General features: G+C 41.1%; 1 protein-coding gene across 1 annotated transcript in view; it reads right to left on the minus strand.

Moving 5' to 3' along the window:
• Positions 1–7,852: 7,852 nt before the first annotated feature.
• Positions 7,853–17,808, minus strand: part of Rimkla (ribosomal modification protein rimK like family member A) — a 31,740-nt gene continuing 21,784 nt past the window's right edge. The window contains exons 4-5 of the mRNA XM_047532087.1: positions 15,401–15,604; positions 7,853–13,336 (exon numbers count right to left, since the gene is read on the minus strand). Of these exons, the coding sequence (XP_047388043.1) occupies positions 12,879–13,336; positions 15,401–15,604 (662 nt within the window). The 3' untranslated portion in view covers positions 7,853–12,878. The remainder of the gene's footprint in view (positions 13,337–15,400; positions 15,605–17,808) is intronic.

The following is a 17,808-nucleotide window of genomic DNA, read 5'->3' on the forward strand; positions in this document are numbered from 1 at the left end:
GGGGCCAAGGTCCCAAATCCCCTTCAAGGGCATGCCCCCAATGTCCTGACTTCCTTCCATTAGGCACCCCCTCCTAAAAGTTCCAGTGTCATAGCTGGCAATCAAGTCTTTAGCATATGGGTCTTTGGGGGACATTTAAGATTCAAACCTAACAACAGGATTCTTAACTTCTAAAATAAGGTGATTTTCTTTCTTTGTATTGATCGATGGCTTAGTTTTATTGTGTTCATAGAACATGTTGCATAAAATTTTGATTGTTAGAGATTGTTTGAGATTTAGATTATGGCCCAGGCATGGCCAGTATTTATAAAATGTTCTGCATGTGCTAGAAAAGAATGGAACTGTTGGGAGAGGGTCCTGTATGTGCCCATTAAGTCAAATTCATTCATATTTTCAATTTTTTTTTTTTATTTTTTGGTATCAGGGATTGAACTCAGGGATACTTAACCACTGAGTCACATCTTTAACCCTCTTTTATATTTTAGTAGAGACAGGGTCTTGCTGAGTTGCTTAGGGCCTCACTAAGTTGCTGAGGTTGGGTTTGAACTCATTTTCCTCCTGCCTCAGCCTTCCAAGCCGCTGGGATTACAGGTGTGTGCCACTGTGCCCAGCTTTTGCAAAATTTTTATTAATTCCCAAGAGAGGTATGTGAAATCTTTCCAATATAATTGTGAATTTATCTGTTTCTCCTTATAGTTCTGTCAATTTTTGCTTAGCATACTTTAAGGCTTTGTTATTAGACATGTACAAATTTAAATAGAATTATGTTTTCCTGGTGAATTGAATTTTTGTATTATCTTTTTGTATTATCTCTACCAGAACTTTTGACTTAGTTTATTTTGGTCTTAAAATAGCTACACCCATTTCCTTGGGGGCTGGATTGTTTGTTATCAGTTAGGCATCATCACCATTGCCTTCATCATTTACTTCTGCTTAGAGGAGGAACTTGGAACTCTAATCCCCAGCGTGTCCTCCCTTTTATGATTAAGGGTAAAATTCTGCCAATGAGGGCCAACTGGCCAAGATTTGGAAGCTGCATATGGAACTCTCATGAATCTCTCCGAGAATAATCCATTCCTGTTTTCCTAAAAGCATATTTCCTGTGAAAACAGCTTGCTCTGACTTTCCTTCTCTGATCTTTATCACTCAGCTATTTTAAAGGTTGTGTAAGTCTCTGATTCCCTCCATTAAATAAATCTGTTTATTCACAATATCTAGGGAGGCTTCTGTTTTCCTAACTAATCTGACTGAAATGCTTGATATTTCTTCTTGAAAATCTTTTACTTTTAATCCATATCTTTATGTTCTAAATGAATCTCTTATAAAAAATAATGCAATTAGATATTTTATATCTGTAATTCTTAAAGAATCATTTAGTTCATTTACATTTTGTTTGCATACTAAATTATTTAGGATTAAGTTTATGATCTTACTTTGTGCTTTCTATTTGTCCTGCATGTTAAATTTTCCTCTTTCTTTTGGATTGATTACTAGCTTTTTCTCATTCTGTTTGCTCTCGCCCTCTGTTAGTTTGTTGGTTATATCCTGTGTTTCTGTTCTTTTATTGATTACCCCAGAAATTTAAGCATTCATTCCTAACTTATCAAAATCTAATACTCAGGAAACCTTCACCTGAAAAATACAAAGTCTTTAGAACCTCAACTACATTTACCCCCACCAAACTTATGTTATTACTGCTATTAATTTCAAACATATCTTAAACTCACAAATCATTTTATAATTTTTTCATATTTTTCTTGCTTTTCATACCTCCTACCTGGTTCACATTACTAATCAATCTTTTTTAAAGATATTTTTTTAGTTGTAGATGAACACATATCTTTACTTATTGTTATGTGGTGCTGAGGATCTATACCCAGTACCTCCCATGTGTGAGGCAAGCACTCTACCACTGAGCCACAACCCCAGCCCCTACTAATCAATCTTTTAGTATTTCCTATAATGAGGGCCTGCTGATGGCAAATTCTTAGGTTTTCTTCCTTTTAATATGAAAATGTTTATTGCCCCCATTTTTTGACTTTTCAATGAAAATGTATTTTATTTTTATACATGATATAGTGATGCAGAAAATAATCTCAATTCCAAAAAGCTCTGTGAAATGTAGTTTACTTGACTCCAAAGAGTAGACCAGGAGCTCTGGTAATGCTGAAGATCTCTCAGAGTCATACAAGTGCTACTATTCATCTTCCCAATAGGGAATCCTATCTTTCCTAAGTATCTTTAGCAGAATTTGCAGGGGTAGAACTTATGAATCATCCCTGAAAGATCCTATTAATTTTTTTCTATTGTAAGCACATATGCATTGTTAGAAATTACATCATATTATCTATGAATCTTTATTTAACAAAAATCTACTTTGAGTAGTTGCTTGGCATTCTTATTAACAACATTTTATCATTGCACCGCTATGGACCTGTGCTGTGGAATAGTCCTACGGGGACAATGATTAAAATAAAATTGCTCTGCTACTAGTAGGCCTCACCATGTCCAAAAATGGCTACAAGTGCAAATGAGGTATCTCTGTATTCACATTGACTACAAGGTATGACATCTGTCAGGTACAGTAGGGCACATGAAATAAACAGCAAAGTAAATGCTTCAAAAAAGATGGTGAAGCATTATGGGAATGACAGAACTGTTCTACCTTTTCACTCAACAGAAAAAGTATGTCTTTCCTTAAGTTCATCAAGATCGATGACAAAGTGATGGAGGTAAATATTTTATTTCACATGTATGCATACACAAACACACAGCTTTGATAGCTAATAAATATATCAATAAGAAGTTGCAGGTTTTAAAAGCATAAGAACAAGGTTAGTATTAGGAACAGGATTTAAAACCAGGATTATATAATCCCTTAAACATTGTCCCTTGCTTGCAAACTTTTTTCAGGATTGTAGATCTCCCAGAACATCTTAATGAACCTAGCCAAAAGAGAAAAGAAAAAGTTTTCAATGAAGAAAGATGGTTGGTAGTTTGAAAGTCAAGTTTTACCATAAGAAACGAAATTGGATATCAAGGGTAATGAAGATAATAGCCAAAAATGACTATTGGAGTTTGTGTTTTGTTTTTCTGATTTGAATAGTGGTTGGTGTTTTGCATTCCAGTGAGGAAGCCCTGGAAGAGAGGCAGGAACATGGGAGAGAGATAAAAACATCAATTCTGCTGCAGCCTGGTGACATTGAGGTATCATGAAACAGAGGAGAGATGAAAGGTGGGCAATTGGATATGTAATCCAACATTGATAAAAGAAGCCAGGGTTCAAAAGAAATTTGAGAGTATCATGTAGATAGTCATTAGTAACATGGAAATGGAGATCATCTAGGGATGAAATATAGATAAGGAAGAGAAGAGAGCCTACAGGAATGCCTGAGGAAACCAAACGTCTAATGGAGCAGAGGCAAACCCAGCGGAGGAGGCTGACATAACTTCAGACATATTCAGTGACTACTCAAATTCCCATAATACCTTTCACGTAGATTTCCCCAATGTTAACATATTACCACATTTGCTTTTTTCTTTCTAAAAGCACCCATTGTTTTCTGAACCATTTGAAAGTAATTTTCAGACACAATGTCTCTTTCTCCCTCAATCTTTAATGTGTATTTTCCAAAACAAGGACACTGTCTTACATATTCGCATCACTACAGTCATCAAAATCAGGAAATTAAATTGATACAATACTATCAGTCTATGCAATACACACTATGTTCAGATTTTACTGATTCAGTCCTTTCAATGTCCAAAGTAAGAGTCAATCCCTGAGCAGACAGTACATCCAGTTTCCGTGTCTCTTTAGTCAGGGGAGAATGCGTTTAGATGTGAGGCAAGTACTGCTAACTCAAATGTTCTCTCACTTGTCTCATGAAAATTTCAGCCAAAATATTCTAATAAATGTAAATGTGAAGACCCTTGGGAGAGCTAAAGGGCTTTGAGTCTCAGAGTACATAGACCTGAGGTTGGTGGAAGAGTCCTTGGGAGAGATCTCTTCCCTGATTTAGGAAATCCCTGCAGTGAAAGCAGCAACCAATTGACAAACAGTAGGTACCAGTGTGACAGGACAGCTGGATGCCAGCATCAGGAAGCTGGGAGAGTCTCAGAGGAAGACCACAGGACACTGGGAATAGAAGGGGAAGTTTCATGGGCTTTTTCCTTGAGAAGAGGCAATCTCGAGATTGACCAACTTGGTAGTTATTTAGAGCCAGCCTAAAGATGTCTTCACTAGTGCCCCTTCTGCATGGTTCTGCCTCAGCCAGTCAAGACAGAGGAGAAGCAAACACCACGTGCCTCCTGTCCCACCAAATCCACTCGTCTATATGGAACTACAGACAGTTCTTCATGAGACTACTAGGGGAATCAGAATATGGACTTGGAATTAGATGATGCCAAGGGATAATTTTTTCATATGTGGTAAAGGCATGAGAAGAAATGTTTCTTTTCTTTTTCTTTTTCTTTTTTTTTTTTTTTTTTGAGATGCATGCTTGAAGTATGGGAGAAAAGATAATGCATGCAATTTGCTGTAAAATGCTTAAGGAAAAGAAATTGACAGATGAGATAAAAATAGAAAGTTTTGGTAATTTTAGAATCTGGAGTGTTTACTATTTCTCTACTATTGTGTAGTTTGAAGTTTTTCATATAAAAGAAGTAAAAAAATGAAATAGAGGTCATACTCCTTAGTGCATGGGTTGAAGAACTATAGTTGTGTGATTTAGTGTCATACCCTAAATCCTCCTTGGCTGAAACCATCAATCATTATCCCTGTGACTATCCTACTCAGGCTGGGTTCCCTGACCCTCAGAAGTTGAGGAATAGTCTTAGTTAAAGGGTCCCAGACCTGGTACTGACCATAAATGTGTTCCCAAAGTTCTTATCACATCACTATTTCTCCCAGAAAGCCTTCCGCATGTCAGGAGAGCATGGGCCTGATGGCCCTGGCTGACCTGTCAGTTTTCTGGGTGGGCATACAGATTCTTTCAAGCCCCTGGAACCCCTGACTGCAGCACACAGTCATTTCAACAGCTTTCAGCTTTCACTTGCCATTCGAGTCTTAATTCAAGTGTCAGTCTAGAAGAGCACACTGAGCAGACCCCTGACAGGCTTATACCATCTGCAGTAGTATTTTCCTCCATCATCTTGACAGTCGAGAGCTGGCAATATTACAATTCAGACGGCACTCTGCGTTTGAAAGGAAAATTATGGTTTTCCAGAATGCAGCTGGTGTGCAAGTGAATAGGATGAAGTTGCTATGAAGCATTTCACTCATTTTATGATATGAAAAATAGTAAAATGTAGATTCAGCATGTGATTTCTACTTTAAGAGAACAACCAAAAGGCATAGAATTTTGGGAACAAAGGCAAACAAAGCATTCTGTTCCACAGTCATAATTTTAATAAAAAGCAAAAATAGCAAAACAATCATTTATAAACGACTTCTTCTCTGTTGGGAGAGTTAACATTGTTATTGCTGTATAAACCACTTGGAAATGAGCTGTTCTGATGCCTTGTTAAGATCTATTCTTCACAGAACATTTTCATTTTGCCAATTAAGCAGGAAAACCTGCAGCGCACTTTCCTGGAGGGAATCTAGCTAAAGTACCTCTCCCGGAGGGGACAACCTCACCTAGGGGAGGCACTGTTTCCATTGCTCCAAAAGTTTTGGAGCAAAAGAAACAGATTTTCCAAATGTGAAAAACAGAAGGTAGACAAATCAGAGAAGCAGTGTTTTCCTTTACTTCACATCAGTTGTGCACATTATAACAGGACACTTGCTTCTGAGAAAATCTTCACACATCCCACCTCTCTGGAACTAAGATGTTTCAGTGCTTATATGTATCAATATGGTTTCTCTGTCTCCCGATGGCAGTGGTGTGCTGATAAATGTTGAACAACTAGCTCTGGGGTGGGGAGGGTTGACAACCTTGATATTTGGTGTTTGCCCATTTCTGTGGTGTAAATATTCTCACCAGGGCTGATTCAGAGGTACCATGTCATGGTGAGATGTGCAGTGGCACACCATTATACATACATACAAATAAATGTCAATAACCTCAGAACATAAATACTAGTAAAATACGAAGTGAGGAGTTTTGAGTATTTATTACCTATGTTTTAAATATACCTGTAGGTTTACGTAATTTGATCTTTAATGATGGCTGTATTTAATAAACCAGCTCAGAACATTCTGAAAAATGTAACAATCCACTCTGATGAGCTGGTACCAGTGGCTCTAGCACACCACTGGAGCCTGGGGGACCTCCAGGAGGGACTAAACCTGATAGGCACCTGCCTAGTCCTGCCTTCACAGAGACCTTTATTGTTCTTCAGTGACTAAGGACACCCAACTCTCCCCTTATAGGAAATCAGTATTCCTTCCAAATAGGAGATTCTGGGAGTCCCATTTGGGATAGGCCCAGGACAGCAACATTTTACTGTTTCATTGGCTAGTTCCATCTGATCTAAGGGTTGTCATCCCTGCCAAGTCCAGATGGTGCTGTTGGGCTATCAGAGTTCTCTACGCAGCACACCCCTCCCAGCCTTCTGCACTCCCCTCACCCTGTTTGACAGGTTTAATTCAAGTCTTTGGCACCTCCTCCTTCCATTTGATGCAACGCCAACAAACCTAATAAGGGAAAAGCCAAAAAATATCAGGTGCTAAATCACCCAAGGTCAGGCTGGTCATTAGCTTTCCAGCCTTCCAGTTGTCTGAGGCAGCTTTACCTCCAGGATTTTTCTGAACCACATAGACCCCTTGTATCTATGTGATGTACAGCATCAGGGAATCTCAAGGATGGATGGGACCTTCTAATCATTTGAGCCCAAACCACAGCATGCTGGAGCAGCCGCCAGCCCTACCCCCAGCATCTCTTTTCCCCAGCTGTACAGCTGCTGTCTGACAGCTTTTATCCCTTGGCACCTAGCCAGGATCACAGGAAAGCCCCGCCTGTGATTGCTCCCGGAGGAGGAAGCAAGAGGAAGGGAACCAGAAGAAAGGCAGGCATGTGGTTGAATGCGCCACATTCCGGATTGTATTTATTGATCACATTGATAGGTGACAAAACTAAGACTCTGCAAGGTGAGGTGACTGTCCCCAGAATCACACGACGAGTCAGGATTTGAACCGGTTCTGACTCACACTGGTGCCATTCGCACGAGTCCCCTTGCCTTCCACAGGCGTGCTGCTTTCAGCTAGTGGGGACTATAGTTGCTGGGATGCCCGGCTGGTAGAGTGGGAATGGGAACTACATTCCAGGAAGAGACAGCATTCAGGTTCTCCCGGGCAAGGGAGCTGTCTCCGCTTAGAAAAATCCTTTCGTAAGTCAACCACGATAAAAGATGAAACCGTGAAGCTTTAAGGGTGTGACCAGGAATCGGAGTAAGGAAAGGCATGGCTATGCTTGAGAACACAGATGGCCTGGTCTGTCTCAAGGAAGGGAGACAGGGAGACACGGAGCCGAAGGTGAGTGGAGATTCCCCTGTAATGTATGAAAAGAACACCTGAGGAGGTCTGTGTCGTCTGCGTTGCTGCAGTGTCTGTCATTCCCTCCCACAGCATCGAGACATGCGCGTGCACACATTCAAACACTCATTTGAATTTTGCTGTGTGCAGGAGTGGGGGAGGGGACTGAACTTCATATCTTAGCCAATGCAGTGCAGGGATGAGAAAACACTGTTGCTTAAAATGAGGTAGAGCAAGTCTGGAGTCAGCAGTAGCTACAAAAGCTCAAGCCCGGCTGGGAATGGTGGCACATGCCTGTAATCCCAAAGACTTGGGAGGCTGAGACAGGAGGATCACAAGGCCAGCCTCAGCAACTTAGCGAGGCCCTAAGCAACTTAGTGAGACTCTGTCTCAAAATTAAAAAGAGTTGGGGAGGTGGCTCAGTGGGTTCAATCCCCAGTACCCCTAAAACAAAACAGATAAAAACAAATCAAATCCCTTAGAAATCACAGAAATCCAGGGCTCAGAACAGGAGCCCAGAGTTCTCAAACTCATCTGGATCTCAAGAAGTCTTCAGCTGACATTTGGGCTACAACAGAAAGAATCTGTGCCTTGGGTCTGGCTGCAAGGGGGACACACCTTAGAACAGAAAGTGGGAGGTAGCTTTTGACCTGATTGCTGATCACAGCTGGAGCATATATCAAACAGGAATCCCCTCCAGGGGGAGCTCATGGAAGAAGTTCAGGAACTGCAAACCTTTGGCATCCAAGACCCTCTACAGAAAGGACATCAGCCAAATTGGGGCCCAGCTCAGCATGGGTCCTTGCCCTTACATTCCTTCACAGAGTGTGGGGTGGACCTAAATGGTCTCGGCTAGTCTTAAAGAAGGTGCAGGCCAGGAGGCAGAAGGTTCCGTGGGACTCTCACATGCCGTTGGGGTTCTCACCTAGACCCATGCTGTGTGAAGCCTTGACTGCTCACACAACGCCATGTTGATCTAGAACCAGAGGCTCATCAGAAGGGAAAATGGGCAGAGGGTGGGAAGGATAGCAGCAAGTGCTAGACATGTGAAGGGACAGAGCCACCTTTGGAACTATGCTAACCTGGATGGGGAATCACATTGCCTGGGTCAGCCTTGCTGCTGACTGGCTAAGTGACCAAAGCCTCTGGAATTCAGGTTCCCTACTTGTAAAATGGGGACTAGACTAGTCTCCAAGTGCTGTTGTTCCAGGTCCCTAATCTCTGGCTCTCTAGGGAAATCTTCCTGGTGTTGCTCTGGATTCCCAGAGAACATGAACTTTACAGAATGAGGTTACCAAACAGGGTTGCGATGTCAGCCCAGGGCTCAGGATAGTGCTGCATGTTGGCATAGGAACTGCACCTGAAGAAGGAAATTGGGAGGCATGAAGGAAGAAAGTTCATATTTAGCCATGTGAGTTTTACGAGGGCCGCAGAGCTGAGCCATAGATTTAGAACGGAGGCATAGAATCTTGTTTTAGGAAAAGATTAAACAGTATGTCCCTGAGAAGGATGGTCTTCCAGTTAAAAACATATTAAAGCAACAAACTGTACTGATCTTGAGTTTAAGAGGCAGCTTCCCCAAAAGCAATACCAGGTTTTCTATCACGTTATAGCTTCAGATCTAAGAACATTAACTTCAGGGACAGTGACAAATATCTATTGTCAGGCCTTTCCTAAAACATCTGCACAGACTAATAGTAAACAGAGGCCTCACCTTCAGGTCAAAGGGAAATAGTAAGCTGAAGTGATTTGTTTGCTTGAGCTTGGGTTTCTTCTCCTACTTGACTCCCCTCACTTCCATCAGTAAACTGTAGCCCTGAGCTTTGCCAGGCCTGGTATTTTGGTCCATTCCCTTCTGGGAGGGTCAGCCGTTACTTGGGTGGTCCTGGGACCTCTCCCATCAATGAGCTGCTTCCATCTTCCCCAGATTTACACTCAGAGTATTCTCAAGACCAGTATTCCTCAGGACTTACAGAAGAGATGAGGCACATTTCCTCCACTTCTCCAGCGTCAACAGGAGTCCATGCATCTCAGAATCTTTACACAGAGCAGTTTCAAAGACATCAACCTCTAATCAGTATATTCACAATTCTTTCCTTAACATAACCCACAGAAGACCATTTTTTCCTCCTTCCCACCAGAGTTCCAAGTGATCCTGATTTCATTTCTTTCACAAACTATCCCGAACCTTAACCCTTCTCTTTCTTCATTGCCTGTCCCAAATGTATGGAGTCCCTTAGCTGGAAGCATTGGGATCAGGAATTACTTATGCCCACTTATATTGCTTCTCAGACCCTAAAGACCTAAAGCCTCCAACTCACACTCTGTCCACCCCATACCCAATCAGACAGATAGCATGAAGACATTTTTACCAAGTGCAGAATCATATATATTCTGAGTGACTGGGCTATTGGCATTCAGGTTTTGACCAAGATGCTACTACCAAATAATGGGAAGACCATATACAGACACAGAATCTATGTTACATAAGGAAGACTTAGTCGGTATACAGGAATCGGATTTCAGGTTATATATGGTACATTCAGAAGGCTCTTTGAATACCCCATGATCCTTATTCCTTTCAGGTAATGTTTCCCTGGCTAGCAGGAAGGCCTCCAGAAGCTGCATTCCTTTTTTCTGGGCCCCTATCACTGTTCGTTTTGCTAGTGCCAAGACTTCATGGCCTCTTCCTTTCTTATCTCCCTCAGAGGAGGGGTGATGAGAAGCTATTATAAAACCAGATGTGGGAGGTGTTCTGTTTCCACCTTCTACATAATGCACAGCCTCACTTATTAACTCACTTCAACCTCAGTGTGTCCCCAAGAGGTCACCAGAAGAGACGTGAGAAAAACGGAGGCACAGAGCTCAAGTGATCATATAGGGTGAGCAGCTGTTCAAGGGGAGAGCCAGAACCACAGTATGGTCCTATACTACATGTTCTTTTTAGCAGTTGTGGGCAGTGTGGCTGAGACTCAGTCCACGGCCAGCCGTGGTCCAGGAAATCCTGGAGGGGTCTAGGATCCAGCTATGATCCAGCTTTCCCTGCTTCTAGACAGGGCTAGTTCCAGGCAGTGACGCCAATGATGACAGATGTCACTCCCAGCTGGAAAATGGGCCTCCTTTGGCAAAGAGATCTGGAAACACTCTAGCTCTTCTGCTTGGGATGGGACCTGCTGGCATCTTTTTAGATAAAGTAGGGAGATGAATGAATGCAGCTTCCAGGAGGTCAATACTTGGTTCAGAGGTTTACACAGAAAGTATCTGACCAATTCTGGCAAGAACAAACCTGAAACTATCCTAAAGCCACCCTGAGTACTAAAAATAAGGTACATGTCTTAACCTATAGAAGAGTGAAGTGTTATCATTTTTTCAATTGTACAAGACACATTGCTTGGGTTACAGTTCAGTGGCATGCACCCTATGTTGGACGGCATTTAAACTACAACTGCATAGTGTGACATCTCCATTACATGGCACCAAACATTTTTCAGCTGTACAACTGTTACTTGGTGAGATCTGGTTTTTCACTACAATACTTTAAGAGCCAATATCTATTTAAATGTGTTGTGGAAAAAAATGTAATAGCTTAACTTTATATACATTTTACATTTACAGCAGAGTAAATACAGGAATTATGCACCCAAATGGGTGGTGTTGCCTTCAAAGTAGTTACCTTGGGAAGATGTACGTTTATTCCGGTGAAGCTGACCTTACTCAGAACATTTCTAGAACCGCCTTTGGAAACTGTCAACTTGTAAACTTCCTTGGTGTTGGTAATCTCTGTCCTTTGAGAGTTGATGTATTTTTTGAGGAATTATTTTTTTTTTAACAAAGTACATTAGAAAAACAAGTCTGATAAATAAAACAGGTGATGGAGCTTGGCACTATCTTGGTGGTTGACTGGGTTGGCAGGGGGAGATTAAAAATAAAAAAAAAAGTCCAACTATAAAGTTGTGAGGCCTCTTTCCTTTCATGGCTTCAAAGATAATCCTGAAGAGGAATTCTAAGTGTTCTTGGTGCATGCAACATCATAGCTCAAGAGGATGGTCTCCCAAGGAAATAACTCCAATGGTGGTAACTCTTAAATGCATTTGTTCCAGTGTATTTGGTCATCACTCATTTTCAGTAAAACTTATACAAGCAGAAATGAAAAATTCCATCTCTATTATTTCTCCCAAGGGAAGGAGCTCATCTACTGCTTGAAGAGTTAAAATAAAAACCACTTGGTGTCATGTCTACATTAGTCACCCCCAAAAATGTGCAATGAGTTAATTCCTGATACCTGAGTCTCCCCAGTTTGGAAAAGTGGGTAAGGACAGGTTTCTGGAGCCTGGATAAGAGTAGAATGTCCAGGGGATTGGAGTGTGTTTCCAAGAGCTCTATCTACCTCACAGGCCCACGACACCAACTCATATGAGAAAACCTTCTATAGCTAAGCAGTACATAAAGTTTCAGTAAGAGGAGGGAAAAGAGTGATTATCTTCCAGTAACTTTCTATGGTAAAAACCTACTGGCTTCTGGATGACAAGTGAACAGAGTTCGTTGAAAAGAAAGTCCTTGGTGTTTGATTCTAGTGCACGCTTAAGAAAGGAAGTGTGTGGCCACTAGCTCATTGAAGTGCATTTCCAGCTGAGGCCGAAGGCAGCAAAGGTGCAAGAAGCCGCTGGAGCTGTCATTAATCGAAGCAGGGTATATAAATTCAGAGTGGCGAAGCAATTTGTAGAAAGTCCCAGTTATAAAGCAGGACATATACCAACCAGCGAGGTCAAAGAATATTCAATCTCACTTTCTACAAAGTGCTTCACTGAAGATGCAAATGAGGATGCTCCCTAAAACACCATATCCTGAGTGTCAGAGAAATATGGTCAAGATGGTGAGTGAGGGGAGCAGAGATCGATCCTGTAATAGTGTTTGGACTGTGTATTCTCCAAGCCTCATACACACGCTGGGTGAAGAACATGCTACTACTGTCACATTCCGCCGTGGCTGCACATGCCTCCATCTCATGGCTGCTTTTAAGTCCAGTTTTTCCAGGAGACATTCTAAGTTCTTGTTCTTTACTGCTACCAGCCAGAAGCAGCACAGAGTCAGTGCCTGAAAGTCTACCATTATGTCCAAGAGCTCACAGCAGACACTGGTCTCATATCGATCAGTTGGGATGTTGTTCTTGGTGAGTGTTTTTATATGTCTTTGTAAAAACCACAAAGCTAGGCCATTTGCTTAAATCATCATTAGAAAGAATGCTGAGTGCCCAGATGGGATTTCTAGTTTCTGTGCAAATGAAATCACATTGGTCCAGATTTTATTCACTCGAAACTACTAGGGAAGCAGTAGGATTTGGTTTAAATGCTGCCAAGAAGCAGAAATTCACTTAAGCTTTAATTCTGAAGCCATCCTGATGTTAATGTTGTAGCCAGGCTCGGGATGCATGGGGGGCAGGCCCCCCCACTGTGTTTGCTGAGGAATCCCGGGCCTCTCCCAATTCAGGCTCACTCTCACTAGAGGTAGACCCGTTGTTGATGGTGTAGGGGCTCTCTGCAACTCCCTGAGCTGAAGCACAGCCATCTGGCTCATTCTTCTCCCTGGGACCTGACAGTCCTGGGAGGACAGCCATCTTCCCAGTCTGCCTATTTGGCAGCAAGGACATGGTATAGTCTGCAATGATCCCACCCACATCTAAGTTGCAAGCCTGGTCGAAGGCTAGGAAGCCGACATTGGCATTTGCTTCACACACCACAAAGGAGCCATCATCCATGATGAGGAGATCAATGCCACAGAAGTCCATGCCCAGGATGTTGGACACCTGAATAGCCAACTGCTTGCCTTGTTCTGTCAGTGGACACATGACGCCCACACCACCTGTGGAGAAAGCACAGTGATGTCAAGGGGACAAAAGATGCTCACTGATGAGTCAAATGACCCTTCAAGGAAGAGACGGGACTGTTGACAGGGGCCGCAAGATAGGCACTGTCATTACTCACAAAAGGCCTGGATGGAAATCAGGACACCCTTCGGGAAAAACAAAAAACAAAAAACAAAAAACATCTAGAGTCTTAAAAAAGCTGAGAACTTCTTACCCAGCCATTGCACCACTAAGGAAACAATTTTATGTCTGGAAAATATTTTTACACACCAAGATGCTGATGGCAGTATTGTTTAAAACACTGGAAAAATCCTAGTTTCTGGTACACAGTAGGCATTCAATAAATACTTGTTGAATGAAGACATAAAAATTATAATCTAAATATCTCACACAAGAAGAAACAGCATATTTTATATCCATTAATAATAATGCTCATAGAGTTTGTAAGCCCTCAGAAAGTGACCAAGAAGAATTAAAGATGGTATAGTATAGTATGACTGTAACTTGCAAACAATATCTGTCAGAAGAAACAACTGAGAAGAATGATACCAACGGTTAATAATAGTTGCCTCTAAATGGTGGGGATAATAAGTGTTTTTCTTTCTCATTTGACTTTGCTGTATTTTCTGAATTTTCTCCATTGACAATGTAGTTCTTTTATGATTAGAAAAATAAAAATAATAACTTTTAAGGAGAGAAAGATGGAGAGGATTATGAGATAAAATCCTATACCCAGGACTTGTTAAGAAGCTAGGACCTCAGACTTCATTGTCTCCCTTTAGTCTCCCTGGAAAGTCTTAAGAATTGTATTCAATACAATATAACAGTATATAATACAATAGTATTATATTCTAATAACTAATGTCTTTACCTTAACACTGTCCCTCCCCCACCTGGGACATGCTATAAAAACAGTTTAAAACAGCTCACCAAGAAAAGTAGTGTGGATATATTATAAAACCGTTGTGGTTCTTTAGTGAGGTAATAAAAAAAGACAAAATAATAAACCATGAGGTTCAATACTGCAGCAGTACATGATTATCATGAAAATGAAATAACTCTAAGGTACTGAGCACTGTGTCAAACTAAATCTCACACTTGCCTGTCACGCAACTTTGCCACAGTATCTTACAATTATCTGCTTGCTTGTCCTCTTTATTGGGCCACATGCTGGCCCAGGGCAAGGACTCCCTCATAATCTCTATTCTCTCAACATCTGCTGCAAAGCTGCCGTGAACACTCGAGAATGTTAGTGAAAGAGGGACTAAACCAGTGTCTAAGTCTCTTCATTATTTGCTAGACTTGGTATACTCATCTGGTGAATTAGGAAATAGTAATTATAGTTTTTTGTTTTTTTTTTTCAAATTACCAACATATAAATTCATTCAATGAGGCTGACAATAGCTTTCTGTGATGGGACAAGAATTTATAACCCTCCTGGAATATCTCCTCCATTCAGCCATGACAGAAAATAAGCTTTATCAGTAAGTTAAAAGGATGGGGTTATGTATTCAACCAAAATATAAACTGCAGCTTTCTAATAGTATCATATGTGAGAGGAAAATAAAAATTTCAATTAAAATATAAAATCAAAATATAGTATTTCTCTTGTTGGTGCCTTAGTTTAGACCCTTGGTATTCCTGGCCTGAGACACTGCAACAGATTCCAAACTCATCTCCCTGCTCCTGTCTTATGCCTTTAATCCATCCTTTACCCCAATGGGAGATTTTCTTAAATGCTGGTCCTCATGTCAATCCCTTCTTTAACTCAGACTGCTAAGTCCTAACAATAGTAGGATAGGATTCAAACTTTAATGTCTTGACATTCCTTGCCTTGACCTCTGTCACAGCACTGACACTCACATGTCCCCCTCCTGGACAGCTTGCTGACATGGAAAGGGCTCCTTTCTCCTCTTCTCTGTGAGAACCTCGTGTCTAGCAGAGGACTGACATGATAGTAGGGACAGATATACACATACCAGGCAGGTTCAAACAGCCTAATGAAATATCCTGGTGGCCTTCCATGACCAACAGACCCAATCTGAGCCTTTATATCTTACCAAGAGAGCAGTTGCTCTGCATCCGTCCATCTGTGGAGCAGCGAAGCATGGAGCCTATCACCTGGCCCCCTACCACAACCACCCGGATATCTTTTCCGTGGGACTCCTTCACATACTTCTGGAACAGGTAGGGCACATCATGGCGGACCAGATGGCAGATGTCTGAGAGGTGATGCTTATCTCTTGCAAGAAAAACAGCTTTTCCTTTAGGAAGAAAGATGAAGAGCAATAGAAGCAGTTAGCTAGGGAAGCCTCAGGCCCCTGTCCTTGCCATCATGCCTCCCTGTCCCAAACAAGCATCAGTTCTCTCTGAACTTACCTCATCGTGGCCCTTTCTATTTCTCTGATGAGGCTCCTGTTTCTTATCAAATAGCCATTGAACCTTATTTTCTCTTGATTTTCCTCAGGTCTTAAAATACTGTTGAGTCTCTCCCCCTGAGAAGACCACCACTCTTCTCAAAATGAAATAGTAGTGCATTCCAGACATACAGAGAAGGGGGCTAAAATAAAATCCTAAGGATCTAATCAAATCCATTCCAGAAAGTTAATTAGCATTTCCTATCACCTGAGGATGCTGGTTAGGCAGGGTCCATGGCTAACACATTTTTTTGTATCCCCCAAACCTCACACTGGACTTGACATACAGGGCAGATGTCCATCAATTTTTATAGAACACAAATTAATTACATGAATTTAGAGAAATTCAAAGTGGGTATGGAAAGAGATTCAAAACAGATAACTACAACACAGCATGATGTGCATTAAGATTACACTCCATTTACGTATGATCTATCAAAATGTATAAATGCATTCTACTGTCATGTTCAACTAATTAGAACAAATAAAATTTAAAAAATTTAAAAAGAGGTCTATGCAAAAATCTGTGGGAGCTCAAAGGAAGGAGCACCTGATGAAGTCCTATTTATTATTTATTTAATCCAAGGAAGGGTCCATATTTCTATTGCTCTCTGGGAAAGCATTCCTTCTTGATTCTAAATTCTTATTTTTTGCTTGAATCACCTAGCTTTTGTAATTACTCAGCATCTGCTTTCCATTTGCATATTAGTCAACAAATCTGAGCAGGGGTTCCTAAAAGGTTTGCTCTGCAGATCTGACATGAGTATGCCAGTTTGAACATTCTTTTCAGCAAAAATGGAACAAAGAAATGGTTTTCTCAATTTCATGTCACCATCACAAAAGATGTGGAAACTTTCTGAAGTTTGTTTGTTTGTTTTTTTAACAGTACTGGGGATTGACTCCAGGAGCAGTCTACCACTGAGCAACAGCCCCAGACCATTTGATTTTTTATTTTGTGAGAGAATCTCTCTAAGTTGCAGAGGCTGATCTTCCTCCTCAGCCTCCCAAGTTGCTAGGATTACAGGCAAGTTCTACCCTCCAAAGTCTTAATAAAAAGACTGATGGGTATCAGTTCCTAGTGGCATATAAGACTGAAAAGTAACTTCCAAAAACACGTCATAACTAGTAATTTAATCACTCCCAATCCGTTCCTGAATGAACCCAAGACATTCAACATCAATGGAGGAGAGGAGTGATCTGAAGATGTCCAAGTAACAGAGGTGGTAGGAGGGCATGCAGTTAAGTGGGCAGTCAGTGTCAGCTGGAGTCCTCCAAGTGGTCATGGGAAGAAACAGAAGTGACACAGGAGTGACTTGTTCCAAGTCTCAAGTCATGAGTAGATGTATAAGCAGTTAGACACTTGGCATCAGGAGATCAGGCATCTGGCAACAGATGGCTGGGGTTTACTTAGAAGCACTGGAGTTCTCTGGACATTAGGTAGGATTTTCAGCAGAGATGATGGCTAGGGATTGGTTCCTGGCTCAGAGGTCCTACTATGGGGCTTAGTCTGCATTTAACAAAGGAATAGCAGTTTTAATGCAAGGAAAAAAAAAAAAAAAGGAAAGGTACAAAGATTAATCATCTACCAAGTGCCTCCTCCCTTGGACTTACTTCCATATACAGTTGGCTCTGTATATGTGAGGTTTCTCCATCTGAATATTGAATCAACCATATACCAAAAATATTCACAAAAAAACAGCATCTGTACTGAACATGTACTGACATTTTTCCTTGTCACGATTCCCTAAACCACATGATTTATTTATTTTACATTTGCATTGTATTACATTTTATAAGTAACTTAGAGATGATTGCAAGCATACAGGAGGATGTGTGTAAATTATTTGCAAATGCAGTGCCATTTTAAATAAGGGACTTGTGCATCTATGGACTTTGGTGTCCCTGAGGGATCCTAGAATCAATCCTCTGTATATGCCAAAGGACATTGATACTATAGTCTAACTTAACTGCTGGAACTCTGTTTTTTACCTATCCTTTTATCCTGCTAATACACTGTATGTTGCACTAGTACCAAATAATGTGAAAATAAA

Source organism: Sciurus carolinensis, chromosome 1 (assembly GCF_902686445.1).
Source record: "Sciurus carolinensis chromosome 1, mSciCar1.2, whole genome shotgun sequence".
Classification (NCBI taxonomy): Eukaryota; Metazoa; Chordata; class Mammalia; order Rodentia; family Sciuridae; genus Sciurus; species Sciurus carolinensis.